Raw genomic sequence first — 27,752 nt, forward strand, 5'->3', positions numbered from 1 at the left:
TTATTTCTTGTATTATGAAATGTAAGTATTAAATACCTACTTATCTAAATATATAAAAGGATTGACTGACTGACTGATCTATCAACGCAAAGCTCAAACTACTGGATGAATCGGGCTGATATTTGGCATGCAGATAGCTATTATGACGTAGGCATACGCTGAGAAAGGATTTTTGGAAATTCAATCTCTAAGGGGGTGAAATAGAGGTTTGAAATTTGTGTAGTCCACGCGGACGAAGTCGCGGGCATCAGCTATTTGTTTATAAAACAAGAATGTAGATATCGTTCTCCTATCGCGGTGGCATATTCCAGAACAGCCACAGTTGGTGATGATGAACGTTCTCCGTTCCATGTTCGGGGGGTGCAGCAGCTCCGCGGAGAAGGGGGAGGTGCACGACACCGTGCGCAGGATCCTGGGCAGCGAACTGGTGATGAAGGACAACACTGACAAATATAACCAGTAAGTAAGCTTTCAAGTTCGCTGTTAATCTGACAGGTAGACAGATAGACCGACGGAGGCTAACGCCCCTTTCACACTGCGTCCAGTTTTTTACAGGATCCCGTTTTCTTCAGGATCCCGTTTGATGGTGAATGTGTTTAAATATGCTCGTGTGAACGCTAGCATACAAATACATTCGCCATCAAACGGGATCCTGCAGAAAACTGGACGCAGTGTGAAAGGGCTATTAGTAATAGAGTCCCGTGCCGAAGGGTGCCTATAGAGTAGGATTATAATATTAGGGTACCTTCGGATACGGAACCTTACAAACTAACAGGACGACGTTCATCATAATCCATAATAATATTTTAAATGCGAAAGTGTGTCTGTCTGTCTGTCTGCTAGCTTTTCACGGCTCAACCATTCAACCGATTTTGATGAAATTTGGTACAGAGATAGCTTACATCCCGGGGAAGGACATAGGCTACTTTTTTCCCGGAAAGTTGAAAAGTTCCCACAGGATTTTTAAAAACCTAAATCCACGCGGACGAAGTCGCGGGCATCATCTAGTAATATTATATTCTGTGATTAATGTAGTTAATATGCACCAGCCACTAGCCAGTCCGGCCACCAGCATTGATTATTATTATTATCTAAATAATAATATATAAAATGAAAAGATGACTGACTGACTGATCTATCAACGCACAGCTCAAACTACTGGTCGGATCGGGCTGAAATTTGGCATACAGATAGATGTTATGACGTAGGCATTCGCTAAGAAAGGATTTTTGAAAATTCAACCCCTGAGGGGGTGAAATAGGGGTTTGAAATTTGTGTAGTCCACGTGGACGAAGTCGCGAGTATAAGGTAGTGATAGATAAGATCATTAAATTCCCATACAGAAATATGATCTTTGTAAAAATTCAAATTCCGTTAAGATCGGCTAAAGGCTCAACCACATTATTGTATTTACGTGTTCCAAAGCTACAAATGTATAGTGCAGCGTAACGCTTGTGTGCTGCCATCTATCAAAAAGTATCAACAACAGTATTACCCTTATAACTTACTAGCTTATGCTCGCGACTTTGTTCGCGTCGACTACACAAATTTCTTACCCCTATGTCACCCCCTTGATACGTTGGTTGATAAAAGGGTTGAATTTTCAAAAATTCGTAGCGGATGCCTACGTCATACTAGCTATCTGCATGCCAAATTTCAGCCTGATCCGTCCAGTAGTTTGAGCTGTGCGTTGATAGATCAGTCAGTCAGTCAGTCAGTCAGTCAGTCAGTCAATCAGTCACCTTTTCCTTTTATATATTTAGATTAGCTTTTGACCGCGACTTAGTGCGCGTGGAATTAAGTTTTCAAATCCCGTGTAGCCTAGATCATGCCTAGATCACTCCTTGTATGAACCTTTACATGTCGGTGAAAGTTGGTTCAACCGTACTGCAGATTAGCCGGGACAGACAGATAGCCGCAACTTAAACTCAAAATAGTTACCAAAGTAAACCCAAAAGCCAAAATTCCAAGTTTCACAGATTTATTTATCTTGAAAAATGACAGACTTTCATACAAACTTTCATCTCATATTTAACCGCTTTGGGGGTGGAATTTTCAAAAGAATTTAGCTAGAAATAGAATATTAGGTAAGAAATAGATATTCCTCAGATCTTGACAATTTTAGGAGGACGAAATATGTAAGTCATATACAAGAAAATCTTTCAAAAATGTTGGATTCAAAAACGACACCGAAAATGAAATCTACCAAAAAGCATGCTCCAGTAACGCCTGAGGTATTACTACCGAAACTATTTTTGTACATTTATGTATACACTAGATGATGCCCGCGACTTCGTCCGCGTGGATTTAGGTTTTTGAAAATCTCTGAAATGAACTCTTTAATTTTCCGGGATAAAAAGTAGCCTATTGTCCTTCCCCGTGATGCAAGCTATCTCTGTACCAAATCTCATCAAAATCGGTTGAATGGTTGAGCCGTGAAAAGCTAGCAGACAGACAGACAGACAGACACACTTTCGCATGGATTAGGTTCAATAATTAATTGAATGAAATCAGCTACATCCATTTTTACAAGACTGGCTTTTTTATGTTCAATAATCTTTCTAGAAGCTGTCATAGCCTAGTAGTTAGGACGTCAGCCTTCTAATCAGAGGTCGCGGGTTCGATCCCGGGCACGCACCTCTAACTTTTCGGAGTTATGTGCGTTTTAAGTAATATCTCGGTGAAGGAAAACATCGTGAGGAAACCTGCATGCCTGATAGTTCTCCATAATGTTCTCAAAGGTGTGTGAAGTCTACCAATCCGCACATGGCCAGCGTGGTAGACTATGGCCATACTCACTCTGAGAGGAGACCCGTGCTCTGTACTGAGCCGGCGCGGCGATGGGTTGATTATGATGATGAATCTTTTTGAGGTGATCAGGAAAGCTAATTTCTGAATCGGCTTTTAGAATACTGTTTCTACTGACGAAAGACCTGGACGGATTGGACCTAAGCTAGTAGTGTTCGATGCACTAACGGGTATGTATATGTACTTACTTATGTAATTAAACTTAACATTCTTGTTAAACGGTAGACAATAATATGAACAACGACAAGCACATAGCTACTGTAAAGTCATTCCTCCACCTTTTTCAGCCAACAAAAAATTTTTCTTTTGCCAAGAGTCAAAGCATTTTACAGTTACAAAGTAGGGCATATTAAGTATATACCAACTCTGCGCTTTTCGGTGCGAGCTCACCATTCCAGCATCTTGAGACTCGAACTCTATCGATGCAGTCCTACCAATTAGGTACCTATGTGCTTCGCCCATTGACACTTCAGCTTCGCAACAATGTTGTGTCAAGCTATTCTGTCTCTTCTACGAATTCAATTCTGATTTGATCACGTAGAGAAACTCCGAGCATAGCTCTCTACATTGACCGCTTGGTAACTATGAGCTTTCTTATGAGGCCCATGAAATATACGATTGATACAAAAACAGTCTTGCAGGTACCGGCAGGCTAGTCCTCGTTGGAGATGAGAGAGTCAGTGTGCAGGGTCTGTCGAACTTCGCAACGATACGAGCTACGGCTTGCGTTTACGCTGGAAAGTGGATGTTTGAGGTGCAACTCGGTACGAAAGGCATTATGCAGGTAAGATGTTGAGGATTACTTATAAGTATAACACAGCGAAGATCTTTGTATAGTATGCGACAGGTTGAGATAGCAATCGGGGGTGGGGACGCCCCGCACAGCCGAACAGCCCCCGCGCTAACCCGGTGCAGGATAGCGCGGGTATCGTGCGGGTGTACAGGGCGTCCCCCCGCCGCGTACTCCGATTGCCATCTCGACTCAATTTATAAACTAGCGCTTGGCTGCAATCAGATCTGCTGGCAAATGATAATGCAGCCTAAAGTAGAGCACGCTTGCCTAGAAAATGCTTATTGGCTTTTGACTTGAAAGCATATTAAAAGTGGAGGTGAAAACTGAAGTCAAAAGGTCCATATCCAATAGCGCTTCGAATTAGAAACGAGGTGGCACATCGCCACATCGTATTGTGTGTCCGTGAAATTTCGACCACGAACGAGTCCAAATTTTGACAGTGATTCTTGAATTGAATTTAGATTTTTTAAATAGATAAGTAACTTAACGAGTGCTGTAGTAATTGATATACTTAGGTACCTACTTTGATCATACATTTGTAACGAATGTTAGCCCAAAACGTGAAAGAAAACGTTTTAATGACCATTTTCCGTCAGATACAATTTAGGTTCGCCGTTCGGACGTCGCGTCGCCCCCGTACACCCAATTAACCCCGTAGTGAGGGGCTAATTGGACGAGAAGGGGACTAATTGAGATGATGTCGGGCGTACTCTGGCGAGCGACGGCAAAATGTATCGATGCTGATACTGTAGTATTGAACTTTGTTACTATAATAACAGACATTTCACACTGCGTCTAGTTTTTTGCAGGATCCCGTTTGATGGCGAATGTGTGTATATGCTGGCGAGCATCCCGCATGCGGGATGGTCGTGTGAACGCTAGCATACAAACACATTCGCCATCAAACGGGATCGTGCAGAAAACGGGATCCTGCAAAAAACGGGACGCAGTGTGAAAGGGCTGTTATTATAGTAACAAAGTACTTACTGTTATTATAGTTACACAATCAGTAGGTATGTATCGCACTAATATTATTATAAGGGCAAAAGTTTGGTTGAACGTGTGTGTGTGTGTGTGTGTGTGTGTGTGTGTGTGTGTGTGGGTATGTGTATATTTGTTACTCTTTCCCGGAAAATCAAAGAGTTCCCACGGGGTTTTTAGAAACCCTAAATCCACCCGAACGAAGTCGCGGGCATCCTCTAGTATACACAATACCTATATGCACGTCACCCACGCTCTCCCGCACCGGGTTAGCGCGGATGCTGTGCGGTGTGCTGGACGTTCTTTCCCCGACTGCCATCACGACCTATCGGGTACTGCACTTCGTCTACTTATTGTGCCAGACCAATAATTATATTCCACACACGATTTTTAAATCGGCAACGCATTGGCGGTTTCTTTGGTACTGAAAATGTCCTGAGGCAACGCGGGCGCGCCAACTTATTTGCTCGATAGCGATATAAAAGATTAAAGCAGCTTTGCTTCTTCAATCTTCTGCTCCAGATCGGCTGGTGCACTGCAGCTTGCCAGTTCTCCATGGACACGGGTGTTGGGGACACGGCTCACTCATATGCCTACGACGGTGGTAGAGTCAGGCGGTGGAATGTGGCCACCTCACCGTACGGCCAGGCCTGGCTGCCTGGTGACGTTATCGGATCGTGTATAGATTTGGATAAGGGGACTTTGGAGTACTACCGGTACTAATTTTTTATTGTGATGATACTTACCTACTTACCAACTGTATAATTTTTTAAATCCTCTGAAAATAAATCAAGGCTTTCTTTGCTTGTACAAATTGTAAATCGTTAAGGATTTTTATATAATAAGTATTTTGTTTCTAGTAACGGCCTATCACTTGGAATGGCCTTCACGAAGGTGGCTAGAGGGTCTGGCCTTGCTTATTTTCCAGCTGTTTCTTTGGCTATGCAAGAACATCTTTATGCAAACTTTGGGCATTTACCATTTATGTAAGTAATGTTTGCTTGACCGAATGTTGATCTTATTATGATTATTTTGAGATATTATTTTGGTGCTTGAGTGACACCCTATTCTCTTATAATGTATTCAAAGTCCGAAGAGACAGCAATCATACACGGCCGAAAAAAGAGCATGTGTAGTATCAATGGCTTTACGTGCTGTGCAAGGCACAGGGGTGTAACACCGTCAACTTTCCAACTCCACGGCTTATTTTCTTGACACAAACCCCAATAAATTTGTAGCACGACCCGGGATCTCAATCCATTGGGCCGTCTAAGTTCTATAGAGCACAATGTTGCACAGCTGTTGGATTTTAATGGGCTGTAAGGCATCCATTAGACGATAGTCGATAGGTACATAGGTTTAGTCAATTTTGTCACACTGACTGCTGTGATAGACGGTTAACCTATCTTCTAATGCGATGACTCATGGTTGCATACATGGAACTAGGAATCCGCTTAGCGTATCTGTGTTTCGCATAGTTTCTATGATTCTTTGCTCTAATACTTATGATTGGGGAAATTGACTGATCTTTCGTTGATTTAGCTCTTGATAAATAACGACCTTTTGCTATAAATGCTTGGTATATTTATATTAACTATATTTATTGTTATTTCTTATTCTGTCTTTAGCTTTCCAGTAGAAGGTTATGCACCAATACAAGCAGCACCTATCCGAGATTGTGTTCGGGCAACGATACTGTTGAAATCACTTGATGCATTAGTTGATGAACTGGAAAAGCCATCTGATATCAAGGCTCCAGTCACTGCTAAAAGTAGTAAGGTAAGAACATTTTTATAATGAAACATCAAAGAACTGAAATTTATGGAGAAAAGGGCTGTTACAACCTTTTTAACTTGGGCATGTTATGGAATAGCCCAGTGGTTAGGACGTCCGCCTGCAAATCCCGGGAGTTCGATCCTCTAGCTTTTCGGAGTTATGATATCACTTGCTTTAATAGTGAACGAAACATCGTGAGGAAACCTGCATGTCTAAGAGTTTTCCATAATGTTTTCAAAAGTGTGTGAAGTCTGCCACTCCACATTTGGCCAACGTGGCCAAAACCCTTGTCACTCTGAGCTGAGACCCCTACTATGTAGTGAACCGGCGATGGGTTGATCATGATGATGATGTGATGGGAAATAGGGATAGCTATTGGTTAATAGGAATGTAGATTATACTCACGATGGATATCTTACGTATAGCTGGCGTGACGAATTTATTCGTCGATCAGCCTGTGACCACTGCTACGATGATTTTCCGAGAATGCGGCATCACACACGGTCCCCCATATTTCTCATCCAGCCACTTTCCGCCACCTGTTTAAGGGCATCGTTCCAGCGGAATGGAGAGAAAATTTAGAGCGGAGTTCGCCTAAATAATGACTATACTTACTATGCAAAGCGTTTACGAGCACGAAGAAATCAACAGTGTAATCTTTTGTTTTTTGTAAAGAAAAAAAACTTGATTGTAAGGTCATAGACCGCGTTTGTTTGGAGTGTCTTTATACTAACTTGTATTATCTTCACTTCAGGCAAAGTCTGAAACATCTAGGACTCAAGAAGAAGTTGGATTACGTATTGACAGTTTAAACTCCGCTTACACTCCCAGAGCCTCGCCACACACTATTTTAGATACGCAGAACATTGAGGTTAATAAAATGTCAAATAAGGTAATTTTCTAAAAAATAAGTTACAATAAAACTTTATTATCATCATCATTGACCCATCGCCAGCCCGCTACAGGGCCCAGGTCTTCTCTCAAAATGAGAAGGGTTTATGTCATAGATAGACCATTCGACCATGCTGGCCAAATGCTGGCAGACTGTACCCACCTTTACATAATGGAGTAATCTCAGGTATGCGAATTTCCTCTTGAAGTTTTCCTTCACCGAGCCACTGATATTTAATTGCTTAAAATGCATACACTTCCGAAAAGACATTCAAGGTGCATGCTCGGGATCAAATTCCAGAGTTCAAACCTCCCAAATAAGAGGCTGACGTCTTAACCATTATCAGTGCTTATTCAATAAAGCTTAAGCTATGTAGTCTAATCTAATCACCGACATTACAAGTCATGCCTGGAAATTAGCTGGAATACTGGTTGCATTTCTGCGCTGGACACCCAAGTTATCCCTTGCACCTAAAATGAGCCAGCCCACCATCAGTATTATTACCAAACTCTAAGGAATCACTTAGACGATATTCATTAATTTTTATTTTTAGCAAATGTGATTATAAATTCAGTAACCACTTCAAAATTAAGATTTAGGAGATTATCCTTAAGGCCTAATATATTATTAAGTACATGCTTCATTTTCCAGGCTTTCCTAATGTCCATTGCAAGACTGTTAGTGGAAGAGCTACGTCCAGTGCTAAAATCCTCATACGTGGTAGTATCAGAATTGCTCCCAAGGTTCAAAGGAGCATTGGGTTTAAAGGCAAAAGACCAATGGCCCGAGCCGAGAGCTGCACAGTTCTATCAGAAAATTAAGGAACTAAAGTTTGTAAGATATAATCAATACAAATTCTTCTCAATTTTCTCAATATTTGATCTATATGATTCTTAACAGTTATTTTGTCGGGAGAAATGCACTTAGGATTATTTATTGAAGGACAAATGTAATTTATATTTTAATAAATGATGCCTGCGACGTCGTCCAAGTGGATTTAGGTTTTCAAAATTCCCGTATGAACTCTGATTTTCCGAGATAAAGAGTAGCTTATATCCGTGTCACTGGGATGCAAGCTAGAGAGCTTGCATCCCAGTGACACGTAAAAATTGGCTAAGCAGATGGGCTCTTAAAATGGAGACCGATCGTCTTTCGCATTTATGATATTAGTATGGATTTATGGCTCAAATTGAGTGTACATACTTAATATTATACAAAGTTTGCCACTGTTCCTATAAAAACGAATTGATAAAAAGAAAGCCATGCAAACATCAAAACATGAACATAAAAAACTAAATTTTCAGAATGGACTTGCTCAGAAAATGCTATCGCAACCAAAATCACGAGTATCAAGTCTACTGAACTTGCTCTGGATATTTCTAGAAGAAGCTGCGCTGTGTGATATACTGGAACACTGTGTTGTAAGAGAGTGTCTGCTTTATGATTTAGTACCAACGGTAAGAGTTTAAGGAATATTTCAATTCCCAGAAATTTATATAAAAAAACAAAATATTTTTTATTCAATTAAAGTTTTGCAAGTACTTTTTAATCGTCAAATGCATCTATCATTGGTTCAGAATGCCTTTCCTACCGAGAAGAACCAGCAACAAGAAATGGCAAACTGACAAACAATTCCGCATTTGTTTTACACAAAGGAGTGACGGACACAGAGTTTTTGACCATAGCAGATACAGCGTAGTCAGATGATACAAAATTGAAAATGCGTTCAAAAAGCTATGTTATGGTCAAAATCTCTGTGTAAGATTTTTAGTACCTTTTGAGGTAGATATAAAAATCTTATAGACAGAACTTTTAGGCATGTATGAAAATTGTACAAGGAAATGGGAGATGTGTGTATTTTTAGTTCATCGGTTCACCGAAAATATGTAAGTCTGTGATGGTTTTTTCATCGGGATGGGAAGAGGAGTCGAGTTGTAGTGAATTTTATGTGGTTTTCAGGATATTATGAACTTCGATCAACAAATCGAGGGAGTATATGCTTTATGTGGTTTGATGCAGCATCGAGAAACTAGACACTACCTTGTCAAATATGTGTTTTTCAATAAAATAACGTAAGCATTATTAAGTTTTTTGGGGTGCTTTAATTGTGATCAATCTTATACTCGTATCTCCATAAAAAATCGTATTAAACTAACAGAGTTTATACCTATCCTAGGCATCTAAAAAATCTCTGTACTTATTCGATTTATTCAGATTCGATAACTTCCTGAACGTCAAATGTCCCGATGACACCGTTCTACGCTCGATAATTCGAAACCCATGGTGGCAGCGACCAACCTCCGTGCAAGGAGAAACAGATCCGAAAATCGCTGGTGAGTCCATAAAAGAGTCTGAGGGTAGAATACAAGCAAATCGAATTTATGTTTTACCTACTAAAAATATTTTACGCCCTTTAGAAATAGCGGAGAAAGGAATAATAAAGCCATCCACATTCGCACCAGATGTCACAGGTATTTTATTAATCGACCTTTTAGACTTTTATTGATCTAACTAACTGATGCTGGTGACTTCATTTGTGTGCATTTAGTTTTTTAAAAATCAAACGGAAATTCTTTGACTTCCCGGGTCAAAACTGATCCTAACATGAAATTGAGTCGATCAGCATTAAAAAATTTGTTTCCCAATTACATTGATTTTTATGGACATCTCACGCTTGACCAAAAAATTGACTTTGCCAAAATTGTTTTCACAAAAAAGACCTAAATGTTCCTAAGACAGTTTCAGTATATCTTAACCATAGTGGTTTTGGATTTTCCTCTACTGTCGCAGTTAAAAAAATACACTGTATAGTTGCGTATGTTACTCTACAGCTCTATGATTATAAACATGCAAAAAATTGTTGTCCAATCCGTTGCCACATTGTGACGTGTTGCAGGACAAACTAACAAACCAATAAACCAACTAACACTTTCGCATCGATAGATAATATGGGTAATGAGAGTTGGGTAGTGAGTGATGACTTATCCTAATACTTAGTATAAAAATTAAGTATTATCAATTTATACAACAAAGAAGACAAAATGTTATGTTATTTCAGCAAAATTGTGTAAGCTTCAGTCAACAGTCGAAAGTGATAGTGCACTGGAAGCACAGTTTAGAGAAGATTGTGACAAAATCACTAAAGCTATTGCACCTCTAGAAAGAATACAGGTATGGTAAAATTAAAATAGTAACTAAATTTTTCAATTTACATCGCCCTCCACCTTTCGCTCCTTTGAAATCTTATTCTAACAATTGTAAATGGAGGAACATAGCGCTTGATTTTATACAGCCAATAGCTTTTAGATCTTTCAAATTCTTCAGTATCAATTTTACAGATGGAATTTCTTCTAATGCTGCTCGATAACTCCGACGGCACGAATATGGTACCATCAACTAGAAAGATCTTTTTAGAAAAGTTTAGGAGGTACATAATGGACAACTGCATATTGGATTTGGTAAATATCTCATTCATTTCCATTAGCTCTACCATCTCCATTACTGTTTCGATCTTCTTCATTAGTACTAATGATAGTTGCAAGAATATGCGGTGAAATGGCCTTTTCCATCCCTTTTAAGAAATCCTCTTCGAGAGAGGCCAACCAACAGAATTGTGTGACTTAGTATGAACTATGATATTATACTTCAAGTATTATAAAGGCGAAAGTTTGTGTGTGTCTCTCTCTCTCTCTCTCTCTCTCTCTCTCTCTCTCTCTCTGTGTGTGTGTGTGTGTGTATTTGTTTGTTACTCTTTCACGCAAAAACCATTGGATGTATTTAACTGAAATTTCGAATGGAAATAGCTATTACCTTGAATTAAGTCTTAGCACATAGGCTACTTTTCATCCCGAAAAAATTAAAGAGTTCCCGCGGGATATAAAAACCGTATATCCATGCAGATGAAGTCAACATCATTTAGTTTATTATAACTTTATTTCACAGAGGTTGTTTAACGTGTCTCGAAACTCACCCGCTATCTCCTGGTGCTGTCACGCGCGTCTTCTCTCAGCCGTGCTGCATCTATGGCACGAAAACCCCTTAGGCCATCCGTAAGTACTTTTATATCACGATCGATCAGAACTGATCAAAACTGACTCGAAACTACACCACCACCAACACTACAACATCAATTTTGATATGGTTTTATTCAAACTGTGGCATTTTTCTCCAAATTTTGTCTTTAGCCCTTGTCATTTAGGCTAGGAGATTGGACCTGACGAGAACTTATCTAGAATGCTCATTCATAGCCTTGGAGATAATCCAATTTTAACGCACAACAGACGGAAACGTTTAAGTGCGGAAACCAGCCGAGAGTGAAGAAGAAGAAGAATCCAATTTTATGACTGGACAGACAACATTTCACCTTTAAAAGTTCAATCTCAAAAAGTAAAATCTCAAATCTGCACTTATTTGAAAGTCTTGGAAAGACTAGCCTTTGCATATTTTGCAGCCAAGTCCCTCCTCATATTCCTGCAAGAACATTTATCGACGGTGAATTGGACTTTTACAACGTTGATCGTCTTGGAGGCGTCCTACCTTTCCTTGTAAGGACATTACGGTTAGTAGACCCTAAAATTACTTAACATTTGAAATATCTAAATCCTTCAATTTAAACTGTAAAATAAAATTAAAAATATTTAAAAAAACCGACTTCCAAAACCACTACAAATTTCGCTCGCCCGACTTCAACATACATACATGAGTAGAAACAAAAAAAATTTTTTTGCTTTGTAGGGGTTTTGGAAGTCGGTTTTTCAATATATTTTTATTTTAAGCTTTTTAGTGTCAGTAGTCATTGATTGGTACCTAAAACATCAATTCATCAGCAAAACTTTCAAAATCTACACGGTTTAGGAGCTCAGTACCTTGCAGCATCAGGATTGAAGAGTTGGGATGATAATATTATAGTCTATGCTTGGTACCTAAAATAATTTTCATCATTCGTATTTCCTGAATTACTATAGTTTATGATTACTGTACCCTGCATCATCTGGATTGAGAAGTTGGGACTTGAAGTCCAAGCGACTTGAAGTCGTTGCTTGGTACCTACAATATTAATTTACTATGAAGACTTCCTGAATCATGATTACTTAGGCAGGCAGTAACCCTGCACTCTGCAGCATCAGGATTAAAGAGTTGGATCCAGAATTTTTATGGGAGTGGTTTTTCACTGGAGATACGGAATTCCAAAAATGCTAGAAGCTACAAATATCCTCCTGACGAATCCTGACGAATATATTTCAGACAGGACTTGATCAACGTCCTGGGTGAAGACAATACCTTTATACAGAGCTTCGAACCAAACTACAACAGAGCGGGAGGCGTTGACACCGGTAGGTAAAATATAAGTTAAGTAATTTTAGATCAAGACATTTTTCTTCTTCTTTCACATTCTGTCTTATTGTATAGTGTTGTATATTTGAGTAATGTATAAGCACCTTACCACCTTACTCTCTTAATAGGTGTAAGTGAAATGGCGGCTGGATCGCCGGGTCTTGCAACGCTTCCTCAAGTAATATCCTCAATGGCACGTTTCATGCATCCTCCCCTACCATCAATACCGAACAGGTAGGTTTTAACTTCCGCTTACTTAATAATTGCTAAGGAAACTATTCGACTTAGTTCCCTCCTTACCATTTTAGTATCGAACCGCAAGGCATCGTCAAGGTTTGTACCCCTACATAGTCCCACGGACTCGTACGTAGACATCAGCTAACTGCTAAGAAAGTATTTTTGAAAACATTTGCCGAGCATAAGCTAGTATGTAATAAAGTTTCACTTTAGTTTATTCCACCGACATATTTGATAATTTCAGAACAACCGACGAAACTGCCCTGGCACTAAAAGGTACGAGGTCAATGATGCCAGGTGCTGGGCCTATTGATGATAGGAACGCGTACTTGAGGCTGCTCGATGGACTGCTTGCGTTGTATCACGGAGCAGCAATAAAACATGCCGAGAAAGTAATGATAGACTTAGTATTACCACAAAAAACTATATAGAAATCCAATGAAAAATTTTATCAAAATAAATTTATTTTCAAACTACTCGCTCACTTGTTTACATAATAGTATGTAGGTAACTATAAAACGGAGTACACCTAATCATATGCAGTCCGAGACCGAGACAGAGGGATCTACTAGAGAGACTCTCTCCTTGACACAAAGGTTTCTCCGGTCGGTCCCTCATGACTGAGGTTCGTCATTTGTGATCACTGATTACCTTCCTAGCGAGTCAATATCTCACGATAAAGGATGTTATTCCATTGGGTCCTGTCTCTCTACAGCAAAAAGTTGAGCGCACCAGTCACTTTTAGTTTGGCTGAGCTAAACCACTTCAAATTCCTTCTTTAAAAGGTTATACCTTTCTTGGTAGGTTGGATTCCCAGAAATAGCTTCCAGTTGAGGATCAACTTCTTTTAAAAGTTCGTCTGTTTTGATAGCACATTCGTAATAAAATTAAATTCGTAAATCGTGCTAATTCACTCTTTTCGTTGCAGCTTTGTGAACTTCGTGACAATCAACTCGACTTGGCTGACTGTCTTCATGACATAGAGAATCGGATTACAATTGTCACCCAGGAACTTCAGGCGCTTTCAGGTTGAAGATTTGTTCTTTGGACTTTCTTGTCTGTCCTACTTACTCGTATCACCCGGTTTATTATTAAATTTCCAAAAGTTTTTCTGTGTCTTTGTTCTTTACTCCTAAACGATTAAACCTATTTCGACAAAATTTGACACAGATATAGCTAGATTATGGAGTACGTAATAATTACGTAGTCCATTATTTAATAAAATTATTGTAACCCAAGAAAACTTGGGGTTGTTAGCGTATTAAAAAAACTTAATCTATATAGGCCCGAAATCGAACACAATAGCTAGAAAAAGAAAAACTTTCAGTAATATACCCGCTAAAATATTGTTCTTCCGTCAATAGATTCTGTACCTGGAACAGAAGATGGTCAGAAGAAACCAGAACTTTATAAAGTCATGCTCAAAGAACTAGACAGATCCAAGAGTGTTTACGAGGTACAATTATAAAAATATCGAAATTAAGAAGCAAGCCGATTCTGTACTCGTAGTCACCATTCCATATTAACCAATCTCACCCCAGAAGTTTTGGAATATTTTTAGTAGTTTCCCCCCCATGAATAAAAAATTAAAAGAAATTGGTCACATGCATGGCCATCTAAAAGTCGCAAGGTCGGCGATTACTGAAAATTAGGAGAATAATTTGTTTTCAAAGGAAAAGCTGGAAGCCAGTGCTCTCCAAATGGCGTGGGTGATCGGTGCAGTGTGGACGAAGCAACGGCAGTCGGAGCTAGCTACGCACTTTGCAGGGGCTTTGCATTCACTGCTAATTGCTTCGGACCCTGACTATGCCACTCACGTCCAAGTAAGCCTGTCTTAGGTTGTCGTGTAATCAGTATCAGGTTTTTTGGAAACCCCCCCTCCCTTAAGGGCGGTTAAATAGGGGGGAAAGGTTTGTATAGGAATGTTTTAATTATTGTTACCTTTAACTTGAAATTTGAAACAAAGGTTATTTCTAGGGGGTATGTATCAGATCAGAAAGAATCTAATAAAATTTAACCCCCCCAGAGGGTGAAATGGGGGTTGAAAGGTAATATGAAAATCCTATGTTTTTGAAGTTAGAGATAAGTAAATTAGCATTTAGGTATTCTGGGTATCTGCCTTAAAGTGAGACTGAGTAAGTAGGTAAGTGAGGCCATTTGCAGCGGGAAAATTTCTGATATCATGAGAAACCAGAAATTTTACGCGGACGAAGTCGCGGGCAACTGCTAGTAATAAGTATAATACTACTTAGTCGCTAGATGATTTTGCATTTTATTTATTTTCTGGCAGATATTGATCTTAAGAACCTAAGCAGTTTTCATTTTACAGGCTTCAAGCAAAGAAATTCTGCCTGGGAAAAGTTCTATAATAGGATCTCAAAGTTATGCGTCACTTCAATTAGAATACACTTCTAGTTCGGATCAGAGGTAAAAAGTAGTCATAATTTCACTTGTCTAGGATTTCCGTGCCTTCATAATGTGGAATGTGGACGCTACACACGTTTACCTCTTACTTTAAATAGAATGATATGTGATATCATTGGACATTTCTATTGCAACAAGAGAGCGTTTTAGGGCTCCGTGCCTAAAAGGTGCCAAGGGGGATCTTATTGCTAAGCTTATGCTGGCCGTGTGTCTGTCCGTCCGTCTCTTTCAGTGGGGTGTATCTCATGATGATATAATGATTTGATTTGATTTGATTTGATTTGATTTGATTTATGAACCGTAATAGATAGAGAGTTGAAATTTTCAGTGTGTGTATCTATTGCCGCTTTATAATCCATACTAATATTATAAACGCGAAAGTGTGTCTGTCTGTCTATCTGCTGCTAGCCTTTCACGGCCCATGCATTCAACCGATTTTAACGAAATTTGGTACAGAGATACCCAAAGGACATATTATGCTATTTTTTATCCCGGAAAATCAAAGAGTTCCCACGGGATTATTAGTAACCTAAATTCCATGCGGACGAATAAAAAATTTAAAATGGCCGCCATCAAAATTAAAAATAATAATTAAAAGTAATTCAATTAAAAATAATAATTAATCTTCTACGATAGTCCGGAAGCCTTCACTGGACTCGCACAGTCCAACTCACACTTGTCCGGTTTTTTTACATCGTCAATAACACTTGGTGCTGCGATCACAAGCCGTTTCTAGCACTTTAGTATTGCCGCTATCCTAGGAAACCAGAGCTTTAAGGAAAAGTCAATACTTACTTTAAAATCTTATTAAACTCCAACCTTAGTCCACAGACACCCACGTCAAGAGCACCCACTCCCCCAGCCGAATCTAATACGCAAATTGGAATTACCAACCGTAAGTTTTTCCACTTTTCAGTTATTTTAAAGACTAAGTAGTAAACTAAAAAGTAGATTGAATTTTGTTCGTACATAATAATATCTACAGACCATCCATCACTCTGAAACGCAAATCACCCAAAGGACGTACCCATCTCTATTTACTGTAATATCATACCCTATACGTATTTTTGATAATTTTGCCCAAACAGCAAATGTTAATAAACTATCTATGTTTGGTTAATCGACTTTTTGGGTGGGAAATAAGGGAAATGTTTCTTTAAATAAATTAACAAGCGTAGACATATATAAATTCTCTATGACTTTTCGGATTGATTTACTAATTTTGTTTTTTTTTTATTCAGCTAACCCTGACCCAGAGTTTACAGAGTCGTTATTTGCATTCGTGCCAGAATACCACGTGGATGCCATGTTAGAATTGTGCAACACATTGAGACTGTATATGCACCCGACCATAACCCTTCAGCAAATACCAGGTACCTACCTAAAGATTTCCTTTGAAGATTCAATTTTATCAGGTTTTTTGTTAGCTCTTGACTGCGATCTCGGTGGGTCACACCTCAGAGCGTACTTTGACTTGGCTCAGACTGCTCTACAGCCTAAGATGGAAGCGCAATAACCAAAAAGTATTTAATTAAACCCATTTCCCTAGTCCATTTTAACCAATCCAGTAACGCTTTTTCTTCCTGCCTATAGCTATCCAGTGCCAAATACAACGTGGCGCCTCAATAGTTCAACAGTAAAACTGTCTGAAATCCAAAAGGTTTTTTATTTTATTTTTTTATTCACATACACGTTAGCCCTTGACTGCAATCTCACCTGGTGGTAAGTTTTTATTCCAAGGTCGATCTGTTCAAACCATAACATGTGCACTATCATCAAACCTACCCTATATGGTTAAAATCCTTGTGTTTATTTGTTTTAGAATGGGAAGAACTAGTGGTATCCTGTGCGGCGTTTCTGTGTGCAGAGTTTGCGGATGCTCGGATAGTGCTAGCGAGCACGCGGGAGTCTCTTGTGCAGACGCTGGCTTCTTTCGCGACACAGCCGGCCACTATGCGGGCTATTGAACGAGTTCCTTTAAAACAGTTAATCCTCATGCCCGCTCTTCATTCGACCACGAATTGCAGCGCGAATGTTTTCTCTGTACTGATGTTTATGGTACATCACAAAAATACTACAAAGTAGTTGCATCATCGGTAAACGACGTGAAACTCCCTTCCACACTATTATTCGCGCCCTTCCCGAGCTTTCATGCCGCAATTCACGCGTGAGTGAAGAGCAGGTTTCAGAATATAAGTACTTCTGTATGAATATAAAATAAATATATTATGTCGGCAAAATCCACGTCCATATCGGAGTATGCCCGACTGGTTTCAAATCTGTCCGGAGTTCTTTTTCAATGGGCCACTGCTCACAACGCGGCGCCCAGGAGACTGAAGAATACTTCTTCATCCTGATTACCATTATTATCTCTCATTTATGAACGAAAATTTACTGTCGCTAATCCTTGTCGCTGTTGTTACCGTTACCACTGTCATTATTAGTGTTCATCATCACAACTACAGCATGCTCATGTCCATTGCCAATCCTTTCTCTGAGATCTAAATAGTTATTACCCTATTTAAGATCAATATCAACCAACAGACCTCCTGCTAACTTCACTCGCAATTTTGTTATGATACCAACATTAATACTTTTGTAAATGAAGTTAGCAGATGTCTGTTAGCAATTAAATAGGTAAATTCCTAAAGTTGCATTTTTACAATCAAAAATTCTATATTTCAGACAAATGTGTATGGTTGAAGAACTGATACGTCCATACCAGAACCGCGCTTGGGCGCAATCAAACTGGGTGCTTGTGCGTTTTTGGCATGGTACAGGTTTTGGTTACCGGCATAGACAGTGGCCACATTTAGCTGCAAGGTAATTTTTATTGATCACTAGATGATGCCAGCGTGGATTTAGGTTTGTCAAAAATCCCGTGGGAACTCTTTGATTTTCCGCGATAAAAGGTAAGGTAAAAGTAGCCTATGTTCTTTCCCGGGATGTAAGCTAACTCTGTACAAAATTTTATCAAAATCGGTTAAAATGTTGGGCCGTGAAAAGCTAGCAGACGGACAGACACACTGTCGCATTTATAATATTAGTAAATATGGATCATATTCATGACCTGGTGAAACATGTGCTTGGTTCTACATTATCGATGAATGCTAATATTATCGTGGTATTTCGGTTGCAATGCTTGGAAATACGTGTGTTGTAGGATTAAGTTTGCGTGATCTTTATTTTTTTTGTATGTTTCTGTATTTCTTCTACTTTGTGTGCATTATGGTGTCAAATAAAAAAAATATAATTATTTTATATAAACTAAACCAAAAACCGTTTTATACCAAAAACGAAGCTATTGGAATATAAGTTGATAAAGAAAGTCATGTCCAACATTATACTAAGAGTCTCTATTTCTTTAGTCATTAGAGAGTATCGTTCCCAAAGATTGATTTTGGAAAATAAGATTCCAAAATCAATCGCATAAACTCTGAAATATCTCCACGTTGTCAAGGAGTCAAAGTCGTTGAGTAGAGGGTTGAGTAAGGCTTAACTACCTAAAATTTAAAAAGACGCTCTTGATGGAAAATTTTTCGTATAATGGCTGCCAAACTTTATTCCAAGCTATTATAATTTAAAGATAATCTTCCAATGATGATAAAAGGTATTTCAATATTTACAGTTTCGGTGATAGAGAACCCACAGTTAACAATTTAGGAGCAAAAGTGGACGCTGCGCTTATGAGTCAGTGTTTTGGTAAGTAAATCCTAACCAAAATCTGTAGCTGCAGACTAGAGTGGAGAAGAACCTAAAAAAGTCACTAGCGAAGTAGTGGAAGTAGATGTAGTACGGGTATTTTAATATTTATGTCCTGAGAGTATTATAATTTTTAAGGTCCATGTCCTTCAGAAATTATTCAAAGTCGAATAGGAGACTACTTGAAGACTCATCCGAAGGAATCCGCCGCATACCTCAATTCCCTTCTAAGTCAATTAAACTGGTCCTTCTCAGAATTCTTCACAATGATGCAAGAGGTAAAACATGAGCCTATTAATGTTTAACTTTAGAAAAAACGCCTCCATTCTGATAGGAGAGTTGGATATGCTCCATAGACAATTAAAGGAGAATTTGAATTAAAACTTTAAATATTTAATTTCCTTGTTTTGCCTTTCAAAGCACAATTCATTCTCAGTGAAAAAATGACTAACTCTCACGATTTATATTATAATGATAATAATATGATAATCAGCTATCAATATTGCAACCTTTATTTAATGAACAACATTAAGGTTTACATAAAGTACCTCAACTTCGTAGTGTCAGCGACCAAAGCGACCAGCTGATGCTGCCTGTAGGTACCTACTATTCAAATGCATTCTGAGACGCAACGCTAAGTTAATGTAGTGAGCGTAGATCCATAGAAGTCCATAAATAAAGAATAAGTACTAATCGCACGAGGTGAGGCGCTGCAGGTCGGGTGCCGGGTTGCTCTAATGAGCTATTTTTAATCTCAACAGATAGACCGAGTGGAAGAAGACACTCAACTAGAACCTCGTCACATCAAGTTATGCGCAACATGCTTCGACCTGTATCACGGATTAGCACGAGCGCTCGAAATGACGCTTGCACTATTCCCCGAATTGCTGACGAAACCAAATGCCAGCAATAACCAGAACGAACTTCTGTTGGGGAGAACCTCTCAGGTATGTGAAGTATGTGACAGATCATAGAGTCAATGAATAAAGTCAAAGCGGGCAGTCTAACTTGTAGACAATCCTAAACTAACTAGCTCGTTGGAAAGCGTGGAGCACCGCAGAGACGTAAACGCTCTTTGCATGTTCTACCGCCTTTATAACGGGGAGTGTTGTGAGGAGTTGTTTGACCTTATCCCACCCTCCATTTTCTACAACTGCACCGTACGCCAACGACAGAGGGAACTAGAGTGAGAGAACTCTCTGTTTGATCCTGCATCGACGATATGTCAAATATTAGGCTATGGATGACGTGAAATCAAAGAAAAATAGGCTATTCATAGGCTACCTAGCGTCAAGTGTAGGAACGTTTGACGCCTGCCAGTGACGTCGAAGTCTTGACGTTTTGTTAGAAGGTAACTATAGTCCGCGACAGGTCGAGACTGCACGAGATCGCACGCACACCCGCACGTCACCCGCGCTCGCCCGCACCGGATTAGCGCGGGGACCTGTTCGCGTGTGCGGGGCGTTCCCTCCCCGAATGCCATCTCAAGCTGTCACGTATTATAACTGTCGTGAACTGTGGTCTCTGCCACCGAGCAATTTCAAAGGACTATCTATGTATTTCAAAGTCTTGATCAAAACACTTAGTACCTATATTTACGAAATTGGATCGATATATCGACACAAAATCTCTACACCAAAGCCAAGGCAATCAGATAACAGAATCCGGGCTAAGTACTTTGGTCCCGTGTTCGTTTTCACGCTCCAGTGCGCTCCAGTGAAATACATCCAGCCGAATTAACGGTAAGGTGACCTTACATCTCGTTGATTAGAAACAAATAAAAAGGCTTATCAATATTACAAGTAAGAAAGAATAAAAGAAATTGTTTTTATTGATTGATGAATTTATTCCATTATGACAAAGTGCTTGTCTGTGACACCAACCGAAATGGGTGTACACTGTACAGCAGCTTAGCTTTCTGCTCTGTACCTATCTTTTTTTTAATTCCATTACAAGTTAGCTCTTGACTGCGATCTCACCTGGTGGTAAGTCATGATGCAGTCTAAGATGGAAGCGGGCTTAAGGGGTATGTCAGTATTTATTAAACCCATACCTACTTCTTATCGGTTTCTACACGGCATCGTACCGGAACGCTAAATCGCTTGGCGACACGGCTCTGCCGGTAGAGTGTTAACTAGTTACGGCTGTAGCCTCCCACCAGACCAGACCAGAGACAGTTTAGAAATTAAATATTACCAAAGCCCTGCGAGGAATCGAACCCGGGATCGCTCAAGACTACAGCGCTCACCACTGCGCCAGGGAGGTCGTCAAATCTTTTTAGATTGTATGCGCATACAATCCAGGGGGACCGGGGTAAAATTGTACAGTACGCGGCCGAAAGTAATGTTCATCGATCTTTCGAAGGAGATAGCAGATTTGTAGAGCGTTGTCCTTTCGTTGAGACCGACACAACGTCATATAGGTATGAGAGACAGAGACAACGTTCTACAAAGCCGAAATGTCATTCGAAAGGCCAATGTACATTACTTTCGGCCGCGTACTGTAAATATAGTACGCGACAGGTCGAGATGGCAGTCGAGGTGGGACGCCCTGCACACTCGCACAGCCCTAACCTGGACGTGCGAGATAACGCGGGTGTGCGGGGCGTCCCCACGATACCCATACCCCGATTGCCATCTCGACCTGTCGCGTAATATACCTGCGACAGGTCAAATCGAAGTCACGGGCACATGAGTTATGTGTCACGAGCTCCGATTTGAAAGAAATTAAGCACCCGAAAATATCTGACTGAAACGGTGACCCTGCCCCTAATCCCGGTTTTGTGAAGGACACGGTGTCACAATGGGCGATTTACTGGCTTTCCTTTTTCTAAATAATAAAACTTTCCTTTCGATTTTGTTTACGACCTTATTAGGCCTTGACCTTGACAGTAATTTACTGTGACGGAAACCATTAATTATTGACCCTCCGTTTCATTAACAAAGTCGTTTGTAGTAAACCGTTACGGCGGTCATCCGATCCGAGTCCGCGAAAATACTTTTTAGGGTTCCGTACCTCAAAAGGAAAAACGGAACCCTTATAGGATCACTTTGTTGTCTGTCTGTCTGTTTGTCTGTCTGTCTGTCTGTCTGTCCGTCTGTCTGTCAAGAAACCTACAGGGTACTTCCCGTTGACCTAGAATCATGAAATTTGGCAGGTAGGTAGATCTTATAGCTGACATTTGGGAAAAAATCTGAAAACCGTGAATTTAGGGTTAGATCACACAAAAAAAAAATCAAATTGTGGTCATGAACTAATAATTACTACTTTCAATTTTCTAAGTAAGATAACTATATCAAGTGGGGTATCATATGAAAGGTCTTCACCTGTGCATTCTAAAACAGATTTTTATTTATTTTTATGTATCATAGTTTTTGAATTATATAAAAATACGACTGCAGTACGGAACCCTCATTGCGCGAGCCTGGCTCGCACTTGGCCGGTTTTTGTTTTGTATGGTGGCTATTATGACATAATATGTCGTAGATAATCGCTGTAGGGCGATTGTCTAAAACCTGCATCAATCATTATTACAATCTCAATTGTTCTGATTGGCTGAATTTGTGCGATTCTTGTTGCAACAATGCATTGTGGCCAATAGTGAGCGAGCATTAACCAATCAGAGATGATTGCGATCGTGACATTGTAGCTGTCAAACAACCGCGGTAGGGCCACAGGTATTCTCACGGATGACGGATAGAGCTCGGATGACGAAAGTGCAGTGCGTAATCTTAAACTTTTTAGAGAAATAGGTACTGAGCGTTTAAATTATTTAGAATATATATAATTATTTACGTATATTATTTAGAATGGATATAGGTACTTACTTTACTATGTATGACGTATGTGTTTTAAGAAATTAAAGTATCACTTTAACCGCCCACTAATAAGACTACAGCGCTTACCACTGCGCCAGGGAGGTGGAACTATTGGGCCGTGCAAAGCTAGCAGACAGACAGACACACTTTCGCATTTATAATATTCATCATCATCATCATCATCAACCAATAAACGTCCACTGCTGGACATAGGTCTCTTGTAGGGACTTCCACACGCCACCGTTTTACGCCGCCTGGATCCAGCGGCTCCGTGCGACTCGTCTGATGTCGGCCGTTCACCTAGTGGAGGGGTCTTTCAACGCTGCGTCTTCCGGTGCGAGGTTGCCATCATTGTCGCAGAACGCAAATGATCCAAGCGACGACGATTACGACGACGCGAGACCCACCGGACTTGACCTCGTCTCCGCGCTCGACGGCGAACTTAACGCCGTCGCGCGGAGACCGACCTCGGATTGACGACCCTGGACCGAAAACATCTCCGCGCGCGATAGTGCGAACGCCGCCGCCCGCGCGCGTAGAACAAACAAACTTTTATTTCTTGGGTAAGCAGTGCTTTTATGCCTCTATGAGCTGCACGCCACTGCTAGGGCCATAAGCCAAGATTGGCAGGCCCAAGACGGTGTAATTCCGACTTAAAAATAGTCACCAGGGCACAAAGTTGCCCTGCGCCCCACCCGGGTAAGGAGGCCATGCCTCGAGGCCCGTACCCCCGCTTGGCCGTTCCGGCCAAACGGAAAAGACCCGCGCAAGAGGTTGCCATTCCAGCACCTTATAATATTAGTATGGATTTCTCATAGATTCTAATGGCAGTGCTATCTCGAATCTGCGTGTCAGGAGGTGGCAGTTCCAGTTTCGTGAGGCTCATGAAGCGAGGTCTTCCTGATACGGACAGGGTACACTACTATGTGGCATTGGCGCCGGTAGCTGGCTGCCTGATTAGGATGCTGGACCCGAAGTTACCTGATGAGGTTAGTAGGCTACTGAAGATTTGACTTTTTATTTATTTTTATTCAGGTTCAAGTTAGCCCTTGACTGCAATCTCACCTGCAGGTAAGTGATGATGCAGTCTAAGATGGAAGCGGGCCAACCTGGAAGGGGTATGGCAGTTTTTAATAAACCCACACCCCTTTGGTTTTTACAGGGCATCGAACCGCAACGCTCAATTGCTTGGCGGCACGGCTTTGCCGGTAGAGTGGTAGCTAGCCACGGCCGAAGCCTTCCACCAGACCATAACATAAATTTAGAAATTATAAAATTCCAAACCCCTGCCGGGAATCGAACCCGGGACCTCCAACTAATAGGACAACAGCGCTTACCACTGCGCTAGGGAGGTCCTCACTTTAAATTAACTGCACGTGGTTTCGAAAATATACAAGCTGTGATAGCCTCGTGCTTAGGATGTCCGCCTCCTAATCGGAGGTCGGGGGGTTCGATCCCGGGCACGCACCTCTTACTTTTCGTAGTTATGTGCGTTTTAAGTAGGTAGGTAATTAAATATCACTTTCTTTAACGGTGAAGGAAAACATCGTGAGGAAACCTGCATGCCTGAGAGTTCTCCATAATTTTCTCAAAGGTGTGTGAAGTCTGCCAATCCGCACTTGGCCAGTGTGGCCCGTGCTCTGTAGTAGGCCGGTGATGGGTTGATTATGATGGTTTCGAAAATAATACTTACTAATGTCATTTGGTAAACTCCCTTTTTTGAATAATAATTCAGCGTAATGATTTGCTAATTCAGTGATCATCATTGAATGGAAGCCACGAAGCTCATTTGACATTTATTTTTAATCCACTGAAGGTTTTCTAGAAAAAAATATTCTTATATCGCTCAGTGAAGCAGCATTGTAGAGCCAACCAGTGTCAAATGAGTTTGATGGCTTTCATTGTTGATCTCTGAGTTAGCGAATTCGTTTTTTGTTTCGACTCCAAGCTACTCACTGTTCAAGTATCCAACGTCCTGACAAGTATTAGGTACAACAATCGTTCGTAGTATAAAACCGGCCAAGTGCGAGTCAGGCTCGCGCAATGAGGGTTCCGTACTACAGTCGTATTTTTTCGACATTTTGCACGGTAATTCAAAAACTATGATGCATAATAAAAATCTGCTTTAGAATGTACAGGAAGACCTTTCATATGATATCCCACTTGATATAGTCACTCACTTCGAAAGTTGAAAATACTAATTCATGACCACAATTTAATTTTTTTTGTGTGATCTAACCCTAAATTCACGGTTTTCAGATTTTTCCCCAAATGTCAGCTATAAGATCTACCTTCGTGCCAAATTTCATGATTCTAGGTCAACGGGAAGTACCCTGTAGGTTTCTTGACAGACAGACGGACAGACAGACAGACAGACAACAAAGTGATCCTATAAGGGTTCCGTTTTTCCTTTTGAGGAACCCTAAAAATCGATAAAATATTATGGTACCTGTATGTATACAGACTGGTCTATATCTTGAACTTGAGGTAGCAACCTCTACGAATAATGTTGTTATACGTGGGCCGCTGCTAAAACTTGTTTCCTCAACTCAGTGGGAATCACCGTCTTATTGTCCCTTAACAAAATGCCATCATGAAACCAGAGTTTTAACCAGAGTATAGGTACCTAATGAAGCTATTCTTTTCAGCATTTGAATAAAGTAACCGATGCTCTGGTATCCGAGCCTTTATTCCGTTTGGATGGACTGGATTTTATGTTAGAAAAAGACAAAAGCAAACCTTTCTCGTTTTACAAATGTGAGTATATATTTTATTATACATAGTAATTATACATAGTTTTGATGAAACTCTTGAAACTTTGAAAGATCAACAATATTACACTGTTCATCAATGAAGGTGATGGTGATAACCATAAGTATTCGTTAACCTAAAAGTAAAGCTTTATAGAATTAGTGATCTTCTTAAAATATGCACCATGAAAAACCAGTTAACCATTTAGAGTCGATCAACGTCTGATAAATAGTAATAATAATTGATTGATAGACGTTGATCGAATCTAAAGTCTAAATTGTTAACTGGTTTTTCGTAAGATATGTATAATATGGTAATTACTCACGACAGTTTAAACGCTAGAAAAGTAATAACAATAAAGTCCTTTAGAAATTATTCCAAGGCTCAGCTAGTTCTGTGATAAAACTAGTATCCTGCTTGAAATAACAAACAGATCCCACAGAATTGCTCCAAAGATAGAACTAGCTCGATGAAAACTTCTTACGCTACCAGTTATAGGAGACGTCACTTTGGAAGAACTAGCGGCTCTTGAAGCGATCGTGGAACGCCTCAGAACAGCCAAGGAAGCCCTGGCAGTGTCAGGATCCCCTGGCTCTAGCGGGGCACAATCAGATCTGCTGTGCACTATATGTTACGCGAGACCAGCAGATACGGCCTTTGTGCCGTGTGGGCATCATTCTTGCAGGTAAATCCCCTGAACTAACCTGAAGAATTTAGCGATAGGAAAAACGAATATAACGATAAGTAGGTACAACCAAAGCTTTCCATTACTATTTTTAAACAAAATTATAAGATAAAAACGTACCTAAACTTTACGTTTGCTGCGAGTTATAACTAAGTATACGTCATAAAGTTTCCTTAACTCACAGCTTAGCAGATTAGCAGAAGTAGTGAGCAAAATATATTTGACTAAGTATTAGGTATCAGATATCCATTGAAGCGGGAATGGCGCAAGACGTGTTTAACTGACCAATTAGATTATTGATAGATGATGTTGAAAAATTATCATGTCTGATTCCCACAACTTCGTCAACATGAATTTAGATTTTTAAAAAATCTCATGGGAACTCTTTGATTTTCTGGGATAAAAAGTAGCCTATGTCACTCTCTATATCCATGAAAAATCACGCTGTTCCGTTGCTCCGTTGCGATTGAAGACAAACCAATAAACCAACAAACAAACACACTTTTGCATTTATAATATGGGTAGTGATTGATACTAATAAAATTTTATTATAGCACCTTTGACCTGAAAGAAACCTGAAGGTCGTTCTATGTTTAGAAACGAGGATGCAAGTTGCTTTCTAAATACAGCATATTAAAAACGTTGGACAAACTCATCCCTTATGTATTGAAATATCTAAGGATATTCCACTATTATTCAGCATTATTCTAAGTAACATTCCAGTATAATCCGCGACAGGTCGAGATGACAATCGCGGTATGAGGCGGGGGAACGCCTCGCACACGCGCAAGGCAGCAGCGCTCGCCAGAACCGGGTTAGCGCGGGGGCTGTACGGGTGTGAGGGGCGTTCCCTCCCCATTTGTTATCTCGACCTGTCGTGTACTATATACCTACTATTAGAATGAAAACCACTTTGATATGCTTTAGTAGGCTTTTATTCACTGTTCACATAGTAATTATTATTTATATCAACACAAGAGCAAACACCTTTTTTTTACGCGCCATTTCTGAGTGACGTTTTCCATAGATTCGCTACTCCGCAGAGCACGCCACAGATAATACAATCACCTAGTTTTTATCCGTCTAACAATACTTACCTACAACGTATTGTTTCAGATCATGCATAATGCAGCACCTACTGAACAGTAAACAGTGTTTCTTCTGCAAAGCGGATATCGATACCGTTCGAGAAATAGAGCCTGCGAACAGTTGAAACACCTATTTGCATAATCAGTGGACTTTTCCAGTACTCGGTGATATATTTTATCAATTGACTTGTATAATATAGTCCGTACAAAAAAGTATGGGTCAACTGTCATGTCAAAAGTTACCTTTAAAATAAGGACTAAAATCGTACTTTTGATGTGAAATTTGACACAAAAACAATTAAAACAGCGCGTGAGGAGAAATTTTTTACACATTTAATTTAGAGATATACTTTTATTAAATAAAGGTTTTTATAGATAAAGTCGTCGAGATTTTAATAAAGTGGTTTGGATTTATTGAACTACTTTATTTCATGTTCTCTTTTTGCACTCACAAGAAAAGAAA

The 27,752-nt window shown here is 40.0% G+C and overlaps 1 protein-coding gene across 1 annotated transcript; it reads left to right on the forward strand.

Annotated features, from left to right (window-relative positions):
• LOC117984127 (E3 ubiquitin-protein ligase RNF123-like) lies at positions 1 to 27,592 on the forward strand. The gene is made up of 36 exons (XM_034970781.2): positions 1 to 21; positions 312 to 459; positions 2,126 to 2,234; positions 2,909 to 2,978; positions 3,450 to 3,592; positions 5,105 to 5,298; positions 5,443 to 5,568; positions 6,211 to 6,361; positions 7,113 to 7,250; positions 7,902 to 8,084; positions 8,555 to 8,707; positions 9,210 to 9,322; positions 9,465 to 9,583; positions 9,668 to 9,721; positions 10,309 to 10,421; positions 10,589 to 10,708; positions 11,193 to 11,299; positions 11,701 to 11,808; positions 12,495 to 12,583; positions 12,713 to 12,818; positions 13,066 to 13,213; positions 13,750 to 13,849; positions 14,186 to 14,277; positions 14,495 to 14,644; positions 15,151 to 15,248; positions 16,070 to 16,140; positions 16,487 to 16,618; positions 17,068 to 17,230; positions 17,931 to 18,068; positions 18,874 to 18,947; positions 19,086 to 19,225; positions 19,709 to 19,894; positions 23,584 to 23,754; positions 25,414 to 25,522; positions 26,009 to 26,201; positions 27,318 to 27,592. The coding sequence occupies exons 2-36, from the start codon at positions 329 to 331 to the stop codon at positions 27,412 to 27,414; spliced, it is 4,389 nt and encodes a 1,462-aa protein (XP_034826672.1). The 5' UTR covers positions 1 to 21; positions 312 to 328; the 3' UTR covers positions 27,415 to 27,592.
• Positions 27,593 to 27,752: the final 160 nt, after the last annotated feature.

Source organism: Maniola hyperantus, chromosome 7, assembly GCF_902806685.2.
Source record: "Maniola hyperantus chromosome 7, iAphHyp1.2, whole genome shotgun sequence".
NCBI lineage: Eukaryota > Metazoa > Arthropoda > Insecta > Lepidoptera > Nymphalidae > Maniola > Maniola hyperantus.